Below are 18,011 nucleotides of genomic sequence, written 5' to 3'. Positions count from 1 at the left end.
TTTTGTCATCTGATTATAATCTAAGTAACAATATAAATTTTCATTAATAATATATGAGTTACTGACCATTTCTCCTAACCATTTTAATGTGTAATGGTTACTGAACTTTATTCATTTATCTGCAGAATGTTCATTTAACGCCCACCTTCAACACATATGGTAGGTGCAGCTTGCAGACAGCAAATTTCTAAGAAATTAGCTAAGTACAGAAAGAAGGATATTTTAAAAGTAGCTTTATTTGAAAGAATGTTGATGAATAGAAGAGCTTTCCCTCTACAACTGGTACATCCACCAAATACACACACATGCATGCACAGGAGCACATGTCTGATGTACTTTCTAAAACTTCACATTTCTCTTTTTTGTTATTTTTTGTGTTAATTTAATTAAATAATTCAACTCTCTTAATTTTAATGCTTCTGTTCACTGATTTTTACTCTTGCTATATGAAACATACTCCTTTCAAATAGAGATTGTAGGTTTTAATCCAGTAGAGCATTTTCACTCATTACATTTCACTCAACAAATTCATAGCATGTTGTATTGTCAGGTTTTTTTGTCGGACTCTCACAATGGAGAATAAAATGAAATATAGTGTCTCACAATGGAGAATAAAATGAAATATAGTGTATTAGGAACAAATTATTGTATGTAAAAATAATCTAATGAAATAATAAACAGTTCTCTGTCAAGAAGCAGAATGAATCACAAGAAAAATTTTAAAAAGGTCAACTTAGCACCACCATTATCAGCAAGATACAATGGAAATGGTATACCTAGCCCTTAACTTGATCACAAAAGCACAATGAGGCTTTTTTTTTTAATTGAACGAAAATTGAAAGTTTCAGTAAGAATAATCACCAATAGAGGTCTGTGCAGGCTCTAAACAGGAGCCTAGGCTTCCAGACTATGAATATTATTGTAAATGTCTTAATAATAAATGAAATTGGAAGCATAGCCTTATCTTGGTCTCAAGAAGGTGGCCTATAAGACAACTTCAAGTGAGGTACTAGTCAAGACCTTCTTTTATTCCTTAGTGAAGTAAAAGCAGTAGCAAAGGGAAGAGTGTTCTGTTTTTCATTTTTTTTAATTAATTAATTTATTTATTTTTGGCTGTGTTGGGTCTTCGTTGCTGTGCGTGGGCTTTCTCTAGTTGCAGTGAGCGGAAGCTACTCTTCATTGTGGTGCAGAGGCTTCTGACTGGGTGGCTTCTTTTGTTGCAGAGCACAGGCTCTAGGCGCAGGGGTTTCAGTAGTTGTGGCTCACGGGCTCTAGAGCACAGGCTCAGTAGTTGTGGTGCATGGGCTTAGTTGCTCCACGGCATGTGGGATCTTCCTGGACCAGGGCTCGAACCCGTGTCCCCTGAATTGGCAGGTGGATTCTTGACCACTGCGCCACCAGGGAAGCCCCAAGAGTGATTTTTAATTGTGTGTATATTTATGTAAATCTAAGCCTGCTTAAATACTTCTAGGAACTGCAGACTTACTATTTCTAGTCAGGTCAGTGTAGAATAGCAGCCAGATTGCCTCAACTCTTCCTTCTCAGCGTTGCTACTTGGAAGAAATCATGGAAGACAATAAAGCCAAAACTCACTTTTCTGGTATCCCAGGGAAGTTGAGCAAGGATCAGAGCAGATAAGGCTATATGTTGCATTCACAGTTCTTACTGCCCTTACCCATGTTGCCCATGTCCAAGAGAGTAAACATCTCCAAGTGGAATAGAATAAGGAGTCAACTTTTCTCTGCTTCCACGAGAATGTACATTCTTACCTGACTATATCTTTGTTTCCTTTAATTTTTAATACTGGCAAAATTATCTGGCATATCATAACCACTGATGGTAGAAGGCATTGTAAACTGTCATTTATTCTAGAGTAACTGAACACTAAATTAAATTTCAATTTCTTTGACCTCAGTTCTTAAACATTTATTTAGTTTTATTATCTTGGAGTATTTACTTAAAAATCAATATCCTCTCAGAAACCCCTTTTTGTTCATGATATTTCCCAGAGAAATGTACAAGTGCAGAAGCAGCCTTCAAAATTTTAGTTTACTTCACTGTTTTAAAAAGAATTCTATGAAGAATGACATATATCCCTTTAGGAATGTAAAATAAATAATTTTGTATAATTAACAACTTGTTTTCTTAAAGCTTAGTAAAAGAGGGACTGCTAAAGAATTAATTACTCATGTTTAATTTACAACCAATTTATGCAAATGTTGCTTATAATTAGAAATGTGTAAGATAAGTATGTACTTCAAATGCAAATGTGGAAAGTTGAGCTAAATTCTCCTGGGGCCAGTATTAATTCTCAGATACTATTACATATCTTTTTCTTCTCTTTGCTGCTGCAAAGGACGAAATGATTTCTTAGTATTGGAAGAGGTCTTTACACATTGCTGTTATTACCAGGAAGTAACTTAAGCAAAAATAATCAGACTCATTCTATTTTAAGAGAGATTTGTTCAGCCTCTGCCTCTCTAACTATGCCTGATCAGATGACTGCATTTCTTTGTATTTTCAGCATTATGTGGAGGAGATGTTAGAGGGCCTAGTGGAACAATCTTATCACCTGGTTACCCGGAATTTTATCCAAATTCTCTGAATTGTACGTGGACTGTTGATGTAACCCATGGAAAAGGTAATTTGCCTCATACAATGATAATGGGCTATCTTCTGAATTTTCATTGCATCTATTTTTATTTCATTGTCCTTTACAATGTCATTTTGCATGAGCAAAACCAGATCAGTACTAAAATATGCTAACACAAAATTCAATTTGAATAACGGCAGCAGAGGATTATATTTACTTTTCTATAGTATTATACTCATGTTTTTGTCAGAATGGTAATACGAGATATTTATTTTCTTTTGATATATTAAACTAATGTTATTTGGAATTTTCATATCAACAGAATCTCAAACAGGATGGCTTTTGTCTCTGGCACAGTGGGTCGATTTCAAAAGTTCAAAGGGGAATAGGAAGATACTCTGAAGTGCTGAACCAATTGTAAAGCAAACAGTACATGTTTATATACACTCGTTTTTAAAATGTTTATCATTATTTATTATAGCTATATTTCCTGTGTAAATTTATAACCATTCTAGAAATATCTGTCTCAAATTTTCTGTCAGAACTGCAGTTATATCTCACATAATTGAATGAGAGTATAAAATTGCACTATGCATATGGTAGATGTTAATAAATGTCCTTTGAACAAATAAATGAAATTCCTTGTAGTACTAAGTATGGTTCATTCGTGCAATACAACCCAAATAGTATATTAGCAATATAAGTGGTTAAGGCAAAAACTTGACACTGGGAAAATGGGCATTCTAATATATCAAAGTGAAAATGGATGAAAATTATTTGCCTGAAAAAATCTACATGCTAATCTTTTTAAAAAGAGTTAATTTATTCATGATAAAAACTGCTTTGGAGAAGTAGTTTTGGTTTTAGCTCTATTCTTATATTATTCTTATTGGTTTTTACTATTACATTGTACTTATTAACTTTACTATAGAAGATCTAAAATAACCCCACCCACAAAATCCTAGCAATGAGAAGATGATATTACAATTTTAAAAATTAAAGCTTTATTTAATAATTTGAATTCATTGTGTTTTTTACACAATGTGTTTTTACACCCCTGTTCAACTATGTGAGATATATCTGCAGTTCTGATAGAATATTTGAGATACAAATGAAGTTTGCCTTTATTAAAATTATACATCCTTTTATTGACAGTGAGGATTATATAAGGATTGTTAGTTTAATGAAGTTAAATATAATTGGGAAAAAAATGCTGTTAAAATGAGTATTGTGGAATTGTACAGAAGGAATGAGGTAGAAGACTTTGTAAACTGTCATTTTTGTTGTTCTCCATAATGGAAGACTCTTTGCTGGAAGTTAACCAAAGCACCCAGTGTTATTATTTCAGTGTGTAGTGGATTAATGGAGTTTAAAATAAGCTTCCTTGTATTATACAAGAAAATGGAGGGCTATGTACTGCTTGCTATGTAAATAGAGGTTTAATTAACACTTAAGGTTTTACATCTTCACAGATTGCAAGTGTTAATTAAATCTGTATTTACATGGCAAGAAATGCAGATTATATGCTTTTCTTTTACGAGCCAACAAAATTGTTTGGAAGTACAACTATTCCAAAGTGTAGCCAAAGTTATGTGAAGGATAATCTCTTAAAGTTTGGAGAAATTGTCAAGGTAATATAATTTAACCTCTCACCCAGCACACGCAGATGCGCACATGCACACACACACATGTGTCAATATGTCACCCCCTCAAGGTCATAGTTAGTGTCATGACTAACTAAAACCTAGATATTCATGATATTTTGACTTCAAGCCCAAGTTTTTTCTTATATTTCTGTAACAAAAATTGCCTTAAAGGCTTCTTGAATTATCACTTTTATGAGAAGGTACTATGATGTTGAAACCACTGATTTTTTCTCACTATTCTTCAACACTCATTGCCGTATTAAGATTGTATGTCTTTGCCTGTCCACTTCTTCCTGAAATGTCTATCCCAGGGTTGCTATTCCACAAACATCTGTTCACTTTTGAAGGTCGTTGCCTTCAGAAGCCTCTGCTGATACCTTTGACAAACTACCTCTATTTCTATGCTCCTATATTGACTCACATTAATCACTTTTATAGCACTTAGCATAATGTTTGAACTTCTATTTTATGTATCTTTTTCCCTCAGATAGACCATGAGTTATTTACGATCTTCTAATTTTTTTTTATATTCCATAATGCCTATAATATAGTAGGTTCTTAGTATCATATTCTTATTTGGATTAATTGACCTTCAGCAGAAGGTCTTAAATTGTTTTGCTGCAGTGAAAACAGATTTTATTGCTTAAACTGTAATCTGATAAACAGAGGCTTACTTTTATAAAGTCGCTGACTAGGACAGAGTGACATGAAACCAATTAACTTTCATGTTGAAGGATTAAACAATAATGATTGCTGAGTACTTCCTCTGTGAAAGCACTGTGCCAAGTCATCCCCTATATTGTCTCATTTAAACTTCAAGACAACCCTATTAGGACCCCATTTTTCAAATGGAGAAAGTGTGTCTCAGAAAGACTATGTATGTAATACTTGACAATGGGCTTATTCATCACTATCTAACAGAATTTTTAATTTTCCCAAGTACTAATTCAGTGCATATCAGAACAACTGCATTTTTCTAAGGAAAACATGCATAATGAATTTCTTCTTCTTTTTTTTCCATCTGTTCTTGTATTACCTGCCTAGTTTTTCTTAGTTTTAGTCTCTGATTGAAATCAAATTGACTTAATCTGAATTTCCATTCATTATTTTGTAAACTTAGGTATCAGTTAATCTAGATGGCAGAGCATCTTCTCCTTGTCACATTGACACCTCATTCTCATTTACATCTGTCTAGTGTCAATTACCACATTTACACTGAAGAACATTTGAAAGACTGATTTAATTTCTGGACCCCTCCTAAAAAAGGCTCATTGTGGAGAGAGAGAGAAAAAAAGAAGGGTTATTTATTTATTTTTTTTGCAGTACGCGGGCCTCTCACTGTTGTGGCCTCTCCCGTTGCGGAGCACAGGCTCCGGACGCGCAGGCTCAGCGGCCATGGCTCACGGGCCCAGCCGCTCTGCAGCATGTGGGATCTTCCCGGACCGGGGCACGAACCCGTGTCCCCTGCATCAGCAGGCGGACTCTCAACCACTGCGCCACCAGGGAAGCCCCAACTCTATGTGTTTTACTGATATAGTTTATAAGTCTAATTTTCATCTTTTCCTTAATAGGTGTGCAGTTCAATTTTCATACCTTTCATTTGGAAGACCATCATGACTACTTACTGATCACAGAGAATGGTAGTTTTACCCAACCACTGGCACGCCTGACTGGTTCAGAACTTCCTTCCACAATCAATGCTGGTCTCTATGGAAATTTTAGGGCTCAGCTGCGCTTCATTTCAGATTTTTCAATATCATATGAAGGATTCAATATTACATTCTCTGGTAAGAAAACAAGTTTAAAAATCAGATTTTTAAAAGTATGAGCATAACTTTTGTTATGTATGACAAAACAGAGAGAGAAAAAAAGAGAAAGGAAATAAAGAAGAAAACAAAGAAATTATCTGCCAACAAATTTTAATGAAACTTTGAAATGCCTTGAAGACTGTCTATAGTAATATATTAAAGGGAACCTTTAAACAATAGCAAAAAATAAATCAATTCATTAAAAAATTTAATAGAAATACAATAAATACATTTCTTTAACTTGCATCCTGCAGAATTCTAACAGAGAAAAACTTGCTAAAATGACAGTTGAACTTAAAATGGAAATTCATACATATATTTAAAGCTTCAATTAGGCCATAAATGAAATGTTAGTTAAACCAGTGATATTCTAGTTTTGTGTTTCAGAAAAAGGCATAGTTTATAGGCCAAGATTAAGACAAGCTTAATTTACTCATTTGCAACTAGATGATATAGAAACAAGTTAATATGGTTATTCTTTTATTCTAGAATAACCTCATCTGTAGGCAACATTATAACTTGGATTACAGGAAAAAAATTATAAGACCAAAGTGAATAAAAAGGTATTCTTATTAGTTCTACTTTCTAGTTAATTGGAGTAGTGAAAGAGAATACAGAAACAAATTAATAAGTAAATCTTATGCCAACCTACTAACATTAAATTTATAATATTACAATTATACATAATTTTATAAATAATATATAATTTATATAAATAAAATCATAAAAATACTAACCTCATCCTTCAACAGTTATTCTAGTATTTACATGAAAATACTTGTCTTCTAAAATAATTAATGTATTTCATAGTGAATAGCAAATGAGCATAATCAATTTTAACCTAGAATGTTAAAAGTATATCCAAATAATTTTTTTAAACAATAAAATGATAGCTCATCAATGTGAAACAATCCCTCTTGTTCTCCACTGCAATTACATACTAAGCATGTGCTCTGGAAATATTTTTAGATAAGCTACTTCTTCTTAGGACTGTATATAAATTATAATATTGTTGTTTAATTAACTCTACTCTCTCATACCCTGAAGAGTGTTTAACTGTTCATTTTCATGGTGTTCATTCATTGCTTGAGGAAGTTTTCTTGTATAAATCTATAATATACAATTTTCAGTTTATGAGCACTTCAGTCTTACATAAACCCTTGCATCTGAAGTGACATGTTTTTCAGAATATGGATGAATTGAATTTCTTGTATACTAGAGGCACAAGAGCCTTTGTCATTTAGACTATAACCATTAAGTAAAAGTCATTTCAAAATGCAAATAATTTCATTCTAAATGGCATTTTGCATTTGAAAATATGAATCTATTATGCCATTATTATAAGTCAAAAATCTATGAAATGGAAATATTTCTAATGCAGAAGAAAAAATACAAGATAAATAGCTACATTTTCAATGTATCACTCAGAAGGTGACATTTTCTCATCTGTATTGCATTTCACACATAAGAGTATTCATTAAATTAGTAGACCTTTCACAAAAGAAGAAAATTATGTGTGCCATCAGCATATACCCATAATTTTACATATAGTAACTTTAAAAATGTATGGCTGGCCCTAAAAGCATCCATTTTGCAAATAAGAACATACCCTTAAAGGTTACTACTAACATTTTCTTTGTTCTCTTCATCCAATTACAGAGTATAATCTGGAGCCTTGTGAAGATCCTGGAATTCCTCAATATGGTAACCGAATTGGGTTCAGCTTTGGGGTTGGTGACACTCTGGCCTTCTCATGCTCATCAGGTTATCGTCTGGAAGGGACGCCAGAGATCATCTGTCTTGGTGGCGGTCGACGAGTGTGGAGTGCACCTCTGCCAAGGTGTGTGGGTACGTGGTCAGCTGCTTTCATTTGCTTGTATGTGTAGTCACTGTCCATGGAGTTGCATGGTTATACACCCTTCGTTTTTTAATAATCTGTTGAATTTCTTCATTTCTTTCATATTAGTTATTTCAGTGTTTTTTCCACTTGGCAATCTGGTATACCTCAATTACCTTCTCAACTGTTCTATTCAACCAACCATGCTTCTAAATTTGTTTTCAGATGATGAGAATAAGGAATGAATAGCTAGACAGATAGATAAATAGGTAGATGACAGAATCATATTTTGAGAGCTTACAGAAAATTGCATTCTTGTATTCTGTTAATAGATGATTTCCTATGACTTCCAACTGAAATTTTGACAATATTTTATAACATAGAATTAACATGTAGGAAACATGATTACAAGGGAAAATAATAGATAATTTAAGGACCATCAAGGCAAGTATTGACTCAGTATGTGCCATCTATAGAATTAATCTGTTATGATAGATGAATTAAAATGGGAATTCATTTCACGTGAGATAAAGAATTGCAATAATTAAAATATTGAAAGTTTGGAGCAACACCTCAACCTTTGGAAATGAATATTTTGACTGATAAATTAAAATAAAAAATCTGTAGAGAAAATGAAGGACTTTTCACTAGGACTTAAAGTCATTTTTATTTATATTAGGAAATAGAGAGGCAAGAATTTCTTTAGGTCATCACCCATTCAGTGATTATCAGTACTCATTTTTACAATAGAACAAGATTCAAAAGATCATTTTATTATTTCATAAAGCTCTTAAAACTCTCAAAAGCATTTAATTTGAATTTACTTGTAAATTTAATGGTGGGTCACAGATCTTTGTAAGTTATAATATGCTACAAAATCAGGCAAATTGGTAAAGATTTGATCTGTGGTTTAAGAATTTGTCCTTTTTTTCTTCTTTTAATGGAGGCAATATACCCCACAGATGAAAATGCAAATGGAGAAGAGGATACTCTATATGACTTATTCAGTATATTGTCCACTGTTTAGAATGTGGTGGGAATACCTGTGGATCCCCAAATCTAGTAAAAAAAATTTGATCTTTCAAGTTAATAAGTTTTATAGTGATGAGATTGTTTTCACAGCCCCTAAGCATTATATAACAGACAAGCTGATATTCAACAGGTGAAATTTCTTTTTAAAAATCATAGGCTTTTATAGAAATGGCACAAGCAGCCACAGAGCCTGGGAGGTGATAAGTAGTCATACTCTCAGAGCATCTTTTCCAGGAAGACATATATAGTCCTTCTGTTTTGTTTTTATGTTTGGGGTTTTGGTTTTTTTTGTTTTTTCTGCTGTTGCCAGATTTGAAATTCCCCTCCTTATCTGAATTGCTCCCATTTCCATTTTTCTTTGGTGTGAATATTAATGAGAATCTTGGGAATAGTCCAAGTGAAGGCTCCAGAGTGCCTGGGTTTATATCCTGGTCATTTGATATTGGGTTAATTCACTTTTCTAAACTTCACTTTTCTCATCAGCAAAATGGTTACAACATTTTGTTAATGTTAGTTATGAGGGTTAAAGAGATTAGCCATGCCAGTCAGACACCTAATACAATCCCTGGAATATAGGAGGGGTTCAGAATTTAGATGCTGTTATAACTCTTATTATATTGAGAATAATCTGCCTATCCAACTCGCTGATCTAGTTTATAAAACCAATTATAGTACGGAATGAATTCCATGTTATAAAACACCAACCTTTATGAGGGTCTACCTGGCTCTTTTATATATGTATTTACCTCATTTAATTCTTACTGTAATTCCGTTATTGTTATTCCCCCCATTTTTCATCAGAAGAACCTAAGTCTTAGAGATTTTCAACAACTTGCCCAAGATCGTCAAGGTTGTATGTGGCAGAACCGTGATTTGTATACAGTGTAACTATTCATATGAACAGATGCAGTTTTAGCAATGCTAGTTTATTTGGACAGATTTTATCTCTTCTTAGATTCTTTGTGCTTTTCACTTCATCTATCTCTAAAGCCAATTCTCTAGTACATACTTGTTTAAAAACATCATTTGGTACTCAGCATCGCCAGGCTCATAGAAAGCTTATGTTACAGACAGTGGCCAAATTATGAGTAGGTTGTATTCCAAAATTTTGTTTCTGCTTCAGTTATTTGGAATCTAGGTGGTTTTTCCTTGGTACAAGTTTGCAAACAGTGCATTCCCAGAACAAATCATAGATGAGACTTAAAATTTTGTGTCATGTGTAAAACTAATACTAACATTTACTAAAATGACTTACATATACCTAGGTTATGTAAGAATGTGCCTGACTCTGGACATAAGGCAACTGAGAAAGCAATTTTTGGAAACTTACTTTTTGTTTATTTTTTACTATATGTTTAATTTTGATCCTATATTTAGTGTGTAAATTGGTTAGTGTCTTTCAATCTCTGTTGGTAGAATTTGGTGAAATTTACCTTAATTCTAGATGTTAGATGAATAATAAATAATGTTTTCATTTAAGCAATTTCCTGAGAAACCTCTGCATTTATGTTTTAAGGTAATATTTTAACAAAATGAGACAATATAATAACACCATAATATTGTCTTTACAGTCTATAAAAGATTATATTATGTACCATTCCAAAAATCCACCTATGCTTTGAAAGTAGGTTTAGAATAATGATTTTATCAGTGAAGATACAATGTCTATAAAACACGCAAGGTTTCACACAAACTCAGGGGCATAGCCATGCCTAGCACAAGTTCTGAGGCCCAGGCTTGCGCTCCATTAACAAAAGCACACCGCTGTCTTTGACTGGCAGCTTCAATAAAGTTGAGAGGGAATCTGGTCTTAATTACAGTTGATACATGGCTTCAGAAAACTCCTTAGGCTGTCCTCTATTTCAATCAGAGGAAATTTCTTCTATTGTGACCCATTTATCGGGGGTTACTTAAGTGCAGGGAAATTTTTAATTTTAAATTATTTTGTTGAAGTATAGTTGACATACAATATTATATTAGTATGAGGTGTACAACATAGTGATTTAACATTTATATGCTTACAGATTGATCACCACGATAAGTCTTGTAGCCATCTGTCACCATACACATTTATTGCAATATTCCTTATGCTGTACATTGCATCCCTGTGCCTTATTTGTTTTATAACTGGAAGTCTGTACCTCTTAAACCCCTTCACCTATTTTTCCCACCCCCTCCCCCTGGCAGCTGCCAGTTTGTTCTTTGTATCTATGATTCTATTTCTGTTTTGGTTTGTTTGTTTGTTTTATTTTTTAGATTCCACGTATAAGTGAAATCATATGGTGGTTGTTTTTTTCTCTCTGACTTATTTCACCTAGCATAATACCCTCTAGGTCCATCCACGTTGTTGTAAGTGCAGGGAAATTTGTAGAGGTGGGAGAGGAATCTTGATACCAGTAGAGATTGTAACACCCACTGAGTAACAGGGATTCTTCTAAGAAGTGGCCTCCATTGCAGGAAGATAGTTCATATTTACTTTTCAGCCTTTCCTAAGCTATGTGATCTTTGGAAAATTGTTCAGATCTCTCTCCTGCCAAGTTTTCTCAAATGTAAAATGTGGATAATTACATCCATAGTGCAAGACAGCTTACAGCTCTAAGCAATAAAAGATACGTAAATCATCTAATGTACCACTCAACAAGTGACACTTGCTCAACAAACCTTAGTCCCTTTTCCTTATGCCTGCAACTCTCTTTACCACCATTCCGTTCTCCCAAGGGCCATGATGACTGAGTGGTGAAGAGTGATTTTCACCAACCAGCAAGAGAGGAAAGGGAAGAAGAAAAGGAGGAGATGAAAAAGTTTTAGTGTGCCATCAGCAGCTGAGTACTTCATACATGTAATCTCATTTACTACTTAGTGATCAAGATGAGAGTTTTACCTTTTAAAAATACATATATATAATTATGTTTTACATTTTGAAAAAGATAAAAATAATAGGTAAATGATATTTCAGTGGATATATTTTATATTTAAATGATTATCCTGTAGCTCCACATTTCTGTGGATATGGATATCTGGTCACATTTTTAAGTTGCAATCAAATTTCCAAAAAGAAGGTATACAAAAGTTGATTACTTTGAAAATGAGAAACACTGACTTGTTTTTGGTCAAAAAATAAGTACCTGATTTCCCTTTCTAAAGTTCACATTACAAAAAACACAGGCATTCCCATTGTCATCTTTCTAAATAAAAAGAACAAAACCCAAAAAACTTGCATGTCTTCATTAAGCTTCCAAACATACCAGGAACCATGCCAGGTCATGTTGCAAATAAACTAGGAGCTAATGAAAACATTTTGTTTTGGAAAGTAAATTAGCAAGTTAAATATTAGTAATGATTTGTCTTTACGCAAGATTCCACACATTTTAAGAAGTCCATACGTTTTGAAGTCATTTTAAAGACATTAATTCATTCATCCTTATAGTCTATTTAACACATCTACTTCTATTTCTAATTTTGTGTCATCAATTTTTTATCTGACCTTGGAAAAGTAACAACATCTTGCCTTAATCATGAGTGAAATGAGAAAAATGATAACTCTACATTACACATCTACATATTTTTCTCAGTTTTCTAACTTTCTAGATGATATATACTGATGGTTACTTATTATTTAGTTTTAAAATGAATGTCAAAAATAAGGGAAACAGGTGAAACGTACATAGGGACTCTCTATACTATCATTATAACCTCTTTGTAAATCTAAAACTATTCTAAAATGAAAATTTTATTAAAAATTCAAAACAAGAAAGGATAAATTGCACTTGAAGAGACAGTTCATCTTTAAACAAAAATTCTGTTTATTTCATCTCAACCTCTGAACTCCCTATACTAAAATTACATACCTCAGATACCCACACATGTATGTCAAATATGACTGATTTATCAAGTTAGTCACCATTGTAGATATAAAGTGCTGTAGAAAGCAAATTATGATTAAGAGATTTCACCAGCTCTCAGACACTACCACTAATTAGTTGGGTGACTTTAAGCAAGCATCTTAATTTTCTGTGCTTTTCTTTCCTGGAAAGGATAACACCAATATGAGTTCTGCTCAACCCAAATACTTCTTGTAAATATAACAAAAAATAATAGATAGAAAGTTTCCTTTAATAAATTACATACACAAATGTATATTTATATTTTTCTTATATAATTGAGTGAGTGCATTGATTTCTTGATTTGACAATATAAAAAAATCTATAATATCATAATAACTTATACTTTGATGCTTTATAGTTTTTTTTAATACTTTCCTGCTTCCAAGCTTCTGAAGTAAGCAGAGGGGGTATTATTCCTACTTTACAGCTGAAAAAAATGCTGTTACAGAAAGGTTATAAGTAATCAGTGGAAGGTTATGCCAGAAACCAAGTTTCAAACATTTTAGATTGGTGTTGTGGTATACCAGGAGGCATTTCTTTATTACCTTATTTATTGATGCACTATTTTTAAAGACTACCATTTTTTATGGAATAGACCACGGATGAGTAAACATTTTTTTTTTTCTATAAATGCTAGATAGTAAATACTTCAGGCTTTGTGGTCCACACAGTTTCAATGACAACTACTAAATTCTGCCATTGCATTGTGAAAGCAACAATAGATAATACACAAATGAATAAATGTGTCTGCTTTCCAAAAAACTTTATCTACAAAATCACTGCAACAGGCTGGATGTGGCCCGCAGGTCATAGTTTGCTTATCTCTTCAGCAGATTTACCAAGCTTAGTCAACTTAAATATCCCCTTTGATCTGGAAATTTACTAGTCATTCATCTCTAAGGAAAAAGAAAAGATCCTTTTCCCATTCTCTATTTTTTTCGTTGTGGGTTCTTTTCATTAAAGCAGCACATAATTCACTTATTTCTAAGGGATTTCTAATGGTTTTTTTAAAATCTTTTTTTAAACATATTTATTTGACTATAATTGCTTTACAATGGTGTGTTAGTTTCTGCTTTATAAAAAGTGAATCAGTTATACATACACATATGTCCCCATATCTCTTCCCTCTTGCATCTCCCTCCCTTCCACCCTGCCTATCCCACCCCTCTAGGTGGTCACAAAGCACCAAACTGATCTCCCCGTGCTATGCGGCTCTTTCCCACTATCTATTTTACCTTTGGTAGTGTATATATGTCCATGCCACTCTCTCAACTTGTTCCAGCTTACCCTTCCTCCTCCCCTTAACCTCAAGTCTATTCCCTAGTAGGTCTACGTCTTTATTCCCATCTTGCCCCTAGGTTCTTCATGACCAGTTTTTTTTTTTCCTTTTAGATTCCATATATATGTGTTAGCGTATGGTATTTATTTTTCTCTTTCTGACTTACTTCACTCTGTATGAAAGACTCTAGGTCCATCCACCTCACTACAAATAACTCAATTTGTTTTTTTTTTTTTTACATCTTTATTGGAGTATAATTGCTTTACAATAGTGTCTTGGTTTCTGCTTTATAACAAAGTGAATCAGTTATACATATACATATGTTCCCATATCTCTTCCCTCTTACATCTTCCTCCCTCCCACCCTCCCTATCCCACCCCTCCAGGCAGTCACAAAACACCTAGCTGATCTCCCTGTGCTTTGCGTGGCTGAGTAATACTCCATTGTATATATGTGCCACATCTTCTTTATCCATTCATCTGTTGATGGACACTTAGGTTGCTTCCATGTCCTGGCTATTGTAAGTAGAGCTGCAATGAACATTTTGGTACATGACTCTTTTTTAATTATGGTTTTCTCAGGGTATATGCCCAGTAGTGGGATTGCTGGCTTGTATGGTAGTTATATTTTTAGTTTTTTAAGGAACCTCCATACTGTTCTCCTAGTAGTGGGATTGCTGGGTCATATGGTAGTTCTATTTGTAGTTTTTTAAGGAACCTCCATACTGTTCTCCATAGTGGCTGAACCAATTTACATTCCCATCAACAGTACAAGAGGGTTCCCTTTTCTCCACACCCTCTCCAGCATTTATTCTTTGGAGATTTTTTGATGATGGCAATTCTAACTGGTGTGAGGTGATACCTCATTGTACTTTTGATTTGCATTTCTCTAATGATTAATAATGTTGAGCATTCTTTCATGTGTCTGTTGGCAATCTGTATATCTTCTTTGGAGAAATGTCTATTTAGGTCTTCTGCCCATTTTTGGATTGGGTTGTTTGTTTTTTTGATATTGAGCTGCATGAGATGCTTGTAAATTTTGGAGATTAGTCCTTTGTTAGTTGCTTCATTTGCAAATATTTTCTCCCATTCTGAGGGTTGTCTTTTCGTCTTGTTTATGGTTTCCTTTGCTGTGCAAAAGCTTTTAAGTTTCATTAGATCCCATTTGTTTATTTTGGGGTTTATTTCCATTTCTCTAGGAGCTGGGTCAAAAAGGATCTTGCTCTGAATTATGCCATACAGTGTTCTGCCTATGTTTTCTTGTAAGAGTTTGATGGTGTCTGGCCTTACATTTAGGTCTCTAATCCATTTTGAGTTTATTTTTGTGTATAGTGTTAGGGAGTGTTCTAATTTCATTCTTTTACATGTAGCTGTCCAGTTTTCCCAGCACCACTTATTGAAGAGGCTGTCTTTTCTCCACTGTATATTCTTGCCTCCTTTATCACAGATAAGGTGACCATATGTGTGTGCGTTTATCTCTGGGCTTTCTTTCCTGTTCCATTGATCTATATTTCTGTTTTTGTGCCAGTACCATACTGTCTTGATTACTGTAGCTTAGTAGTATAGTCTGAAGTCAGGGAGCCTGATTCCTCCAGCTCTGTTTTTCTTTCTCAAGATTGCTTTGGCTATTCAGGGTCTTTTGATTTTCCATACAAATTGTGAAATTTTTTGTTCTAGTTCTGTGGAATATGCCAGTGGTAGTTTGATAGGGATTGCATTGAATCTGTAGACTGCTTTGGGTAGTAAGTCATTTTCACAGTGTTGATTCTTCCAATCCAAGAACATGGTGTATCTCTCCATCTATTGGTATCATCTTTAATTTCTTTAATCAGTGTCTTATACTTTTATGCATATAGGTCTTTTGTCTCCTTAGGTAGGTTTATTCCTAGATACACTATTCTTTTTGTTTCAGTGGTAAATGGGAGTGTTTTCTTAATTTCACTTTCAGATTTTTCATCAGGAGTGTATAGGAATGCAAGAGATTTCTGTGCATTAATTTTGTATCCTGCTACTTTACCAAATGTATTGATTAGCTCTAGTAGTTTTCTGGTAGCATCTTTAGGATTCTCTATGTATAGTCTAATGTCATCTGCAAACAGTGACAGCTTTACTTCTTCTTTTCCGATTTGGATTCCTTTTATTTCTTTTTCTTCTCTGATTGCTATGGCTAAAACTTCCATACCTATGTTGAATAATAGTGGTGAGAGTGGGTAACCTTGTCTTGTTCCTGATCTTAGTGGAAATGGTTTCAGTTTTTCACCATTGAGGATGATGTTGGCTGTGGGTTTGTCATATATGGCCTTTATTATGTTGAGAAAAATTCCCTCTATGCCTACTTTCTGGAGGGTTTTTATCATATATGGGTGTTGACTTTTGTCCAAAGCTTCTCTGCATCTATTGAGATGATCATATGGTTTTTCTCCTTCAATTTGTTAATATGGTATATCACGTTGATTGATTTGGCGTGTTTCTCCTTGGATTTATCCTGTATGGGACTCTCTGTGCTTCCTGGACTGATTAACTATTTCCTTTCCCATATTAGGGAAGTTTTCAACTGTAATCTCTTCAAATATTTTCTCAGTCCCTTTCTTTTTCTCTTCTTCTTCTGGGACAGCTATAATTCAAATGTTGGTGCATTTAATGTTGTCCCAGAGGTCTCTGAGACTGTCCTCAATTCTTTTCATTCTTTTTTCTTTATTCTGCTCTGCAGTAGTTATTTCCACTATTTTATCTTCCAGGTCACTTATATGTTCTTCTGCCTCACTTATTCTGCCATTGATCCCTTCTAGAGAATTTTTAATTTCATTTATTGTGTTGTTCATCTCTGTTTGCTCTTTTTTTCTTCTAGGTCCTTGTTAAACATTTCTTGTATTTTCTCCATTCTATTTCCAAGATTTTTGATCATCTTCACTATCATTATTCTGAATTCTTTGTCACATAAACTGCCTATTTCCTCTTCATTTGTTAGGTCTGTTGGGGTTTTATCTTGCTCCTTCATCTGCTGTGAGTTTCTCTGTCTTCTCATTTTGCTTAACTTACTGTATTTGGGGTCTCCTTGTTACAGACTGCAGATTCGTAGTTTCCGTTGTTTTTGGTGTCTGTCCCCAGTGGCTAAGTTTGGTTCAGTGTGTTGTGTAGGCTTCCTGGTGGAGGGGACTAGTGCCTGTGTTCTGGTGGATGAGGCTGGATCTTGTCCTTCTGGTGGGCAGGTCCATGTCTGTTGGTGTGTTTTGGGGTGTCTGTGGCCTTATTATGATTTTAGGCAGCCTCTCTGCTAATGGATGGGGTTGTGTTCCTGTCTTGCTAGTTGTTTGGCATAGGGTGTCCAGCACTGTAGCTTGCTTGTCATTGAGTGGAGCTGGGTCTAGGTGTTGAGATGGAGATCTCTGGGAGATTTTCACTGTTTGATATTATGTGGAGCTGGGAGGTCTCTTGTGGATCTGTGTTCTGAACTTGGCTCCCACCTCAGTAGCACAGCCCAGATGTCTGGCTGGAGCACCAAGAGCCTGTCCTTTACACGGCTCAGAATTAAAGGGAGAAAAGATAGAAAGAAAGAAAGAAGATAAAAGAAAGTTATTAAAATAAAAAAATTAAGAATAATTATTAAGAAAAAATAAATTTTTAAGTAATAATAAAGAAACAAAATGGACATGCAGAACCCTAGGACAAATGGTAAAAGTAAAGGTATACAGACAAAATCACACACAGTGAAGCATACACATACACACTCACAAAAAGAGAAAAAGGGAAAAGAATATATATATATCATTGCTCCCAAAGTCCAACTCCTCAATTTGGGATGATTCATTGTCTATTCAGGTATTCTACAGATGCAGGGTACATCAAGTTGATGGTGGAGATTTAATCCAGTTCTCCTGAGGCTGCTGGGAGAAATTTCCCTGCATTTCTCATGTTTTTACAGAAAGAGTGGTA

At 34.2% G+C, this 18,011-nt stretch overlaps 1 protein-coding gene across 2 annotated transcripts in view; it reads left to right on the top strand.

Moving 5' to 3' along the window:
- CSMD3 (CUB and Sushi multiple domains 3) overlaps nt 1–18,011 on the top strand; it is a 1,097,972-nt gene that overhangs the window by 702,113 nt on the left and 377,848 nt on the right. For both annotated transcript variants that reach the window (XM_007468748.1, XM_007468747.1), the window contains 3 exons: nt 2,525–2,641; nt 5,811–6,026; nt 7,707–7,895. In XM_007468748.1, the coding sequence (XP_007468810.1) occupies nt 2,525–2,641; nt 5,811–6,026; nt 7,707–7,895 (522 nt within the window). The remainder of the gene's footprint in view (nt 1–2,524; nt 2,642–5,810; nt 6,027–7,706; nt 7,896–18,011) is intronic.

This window comes from Lipotes vexillifer, unplaced genomic scaffold, assembly GCF_000442215.2.
Source record: "Lipotes vexillifer unplaced genomic scaffold, Lipotes_vexillifer_v1.1 scaffold1679, whole genome shotgun sequence".
NCBI lineage: Eukaryota > Metazoa > Chordata > Mammalia > Artiodactyla > Lipotidae > Lipotes > Lipotes vexillifer.
This window is presented reverse-complemented; position numbering and strand designations above follow the sequence as displayed.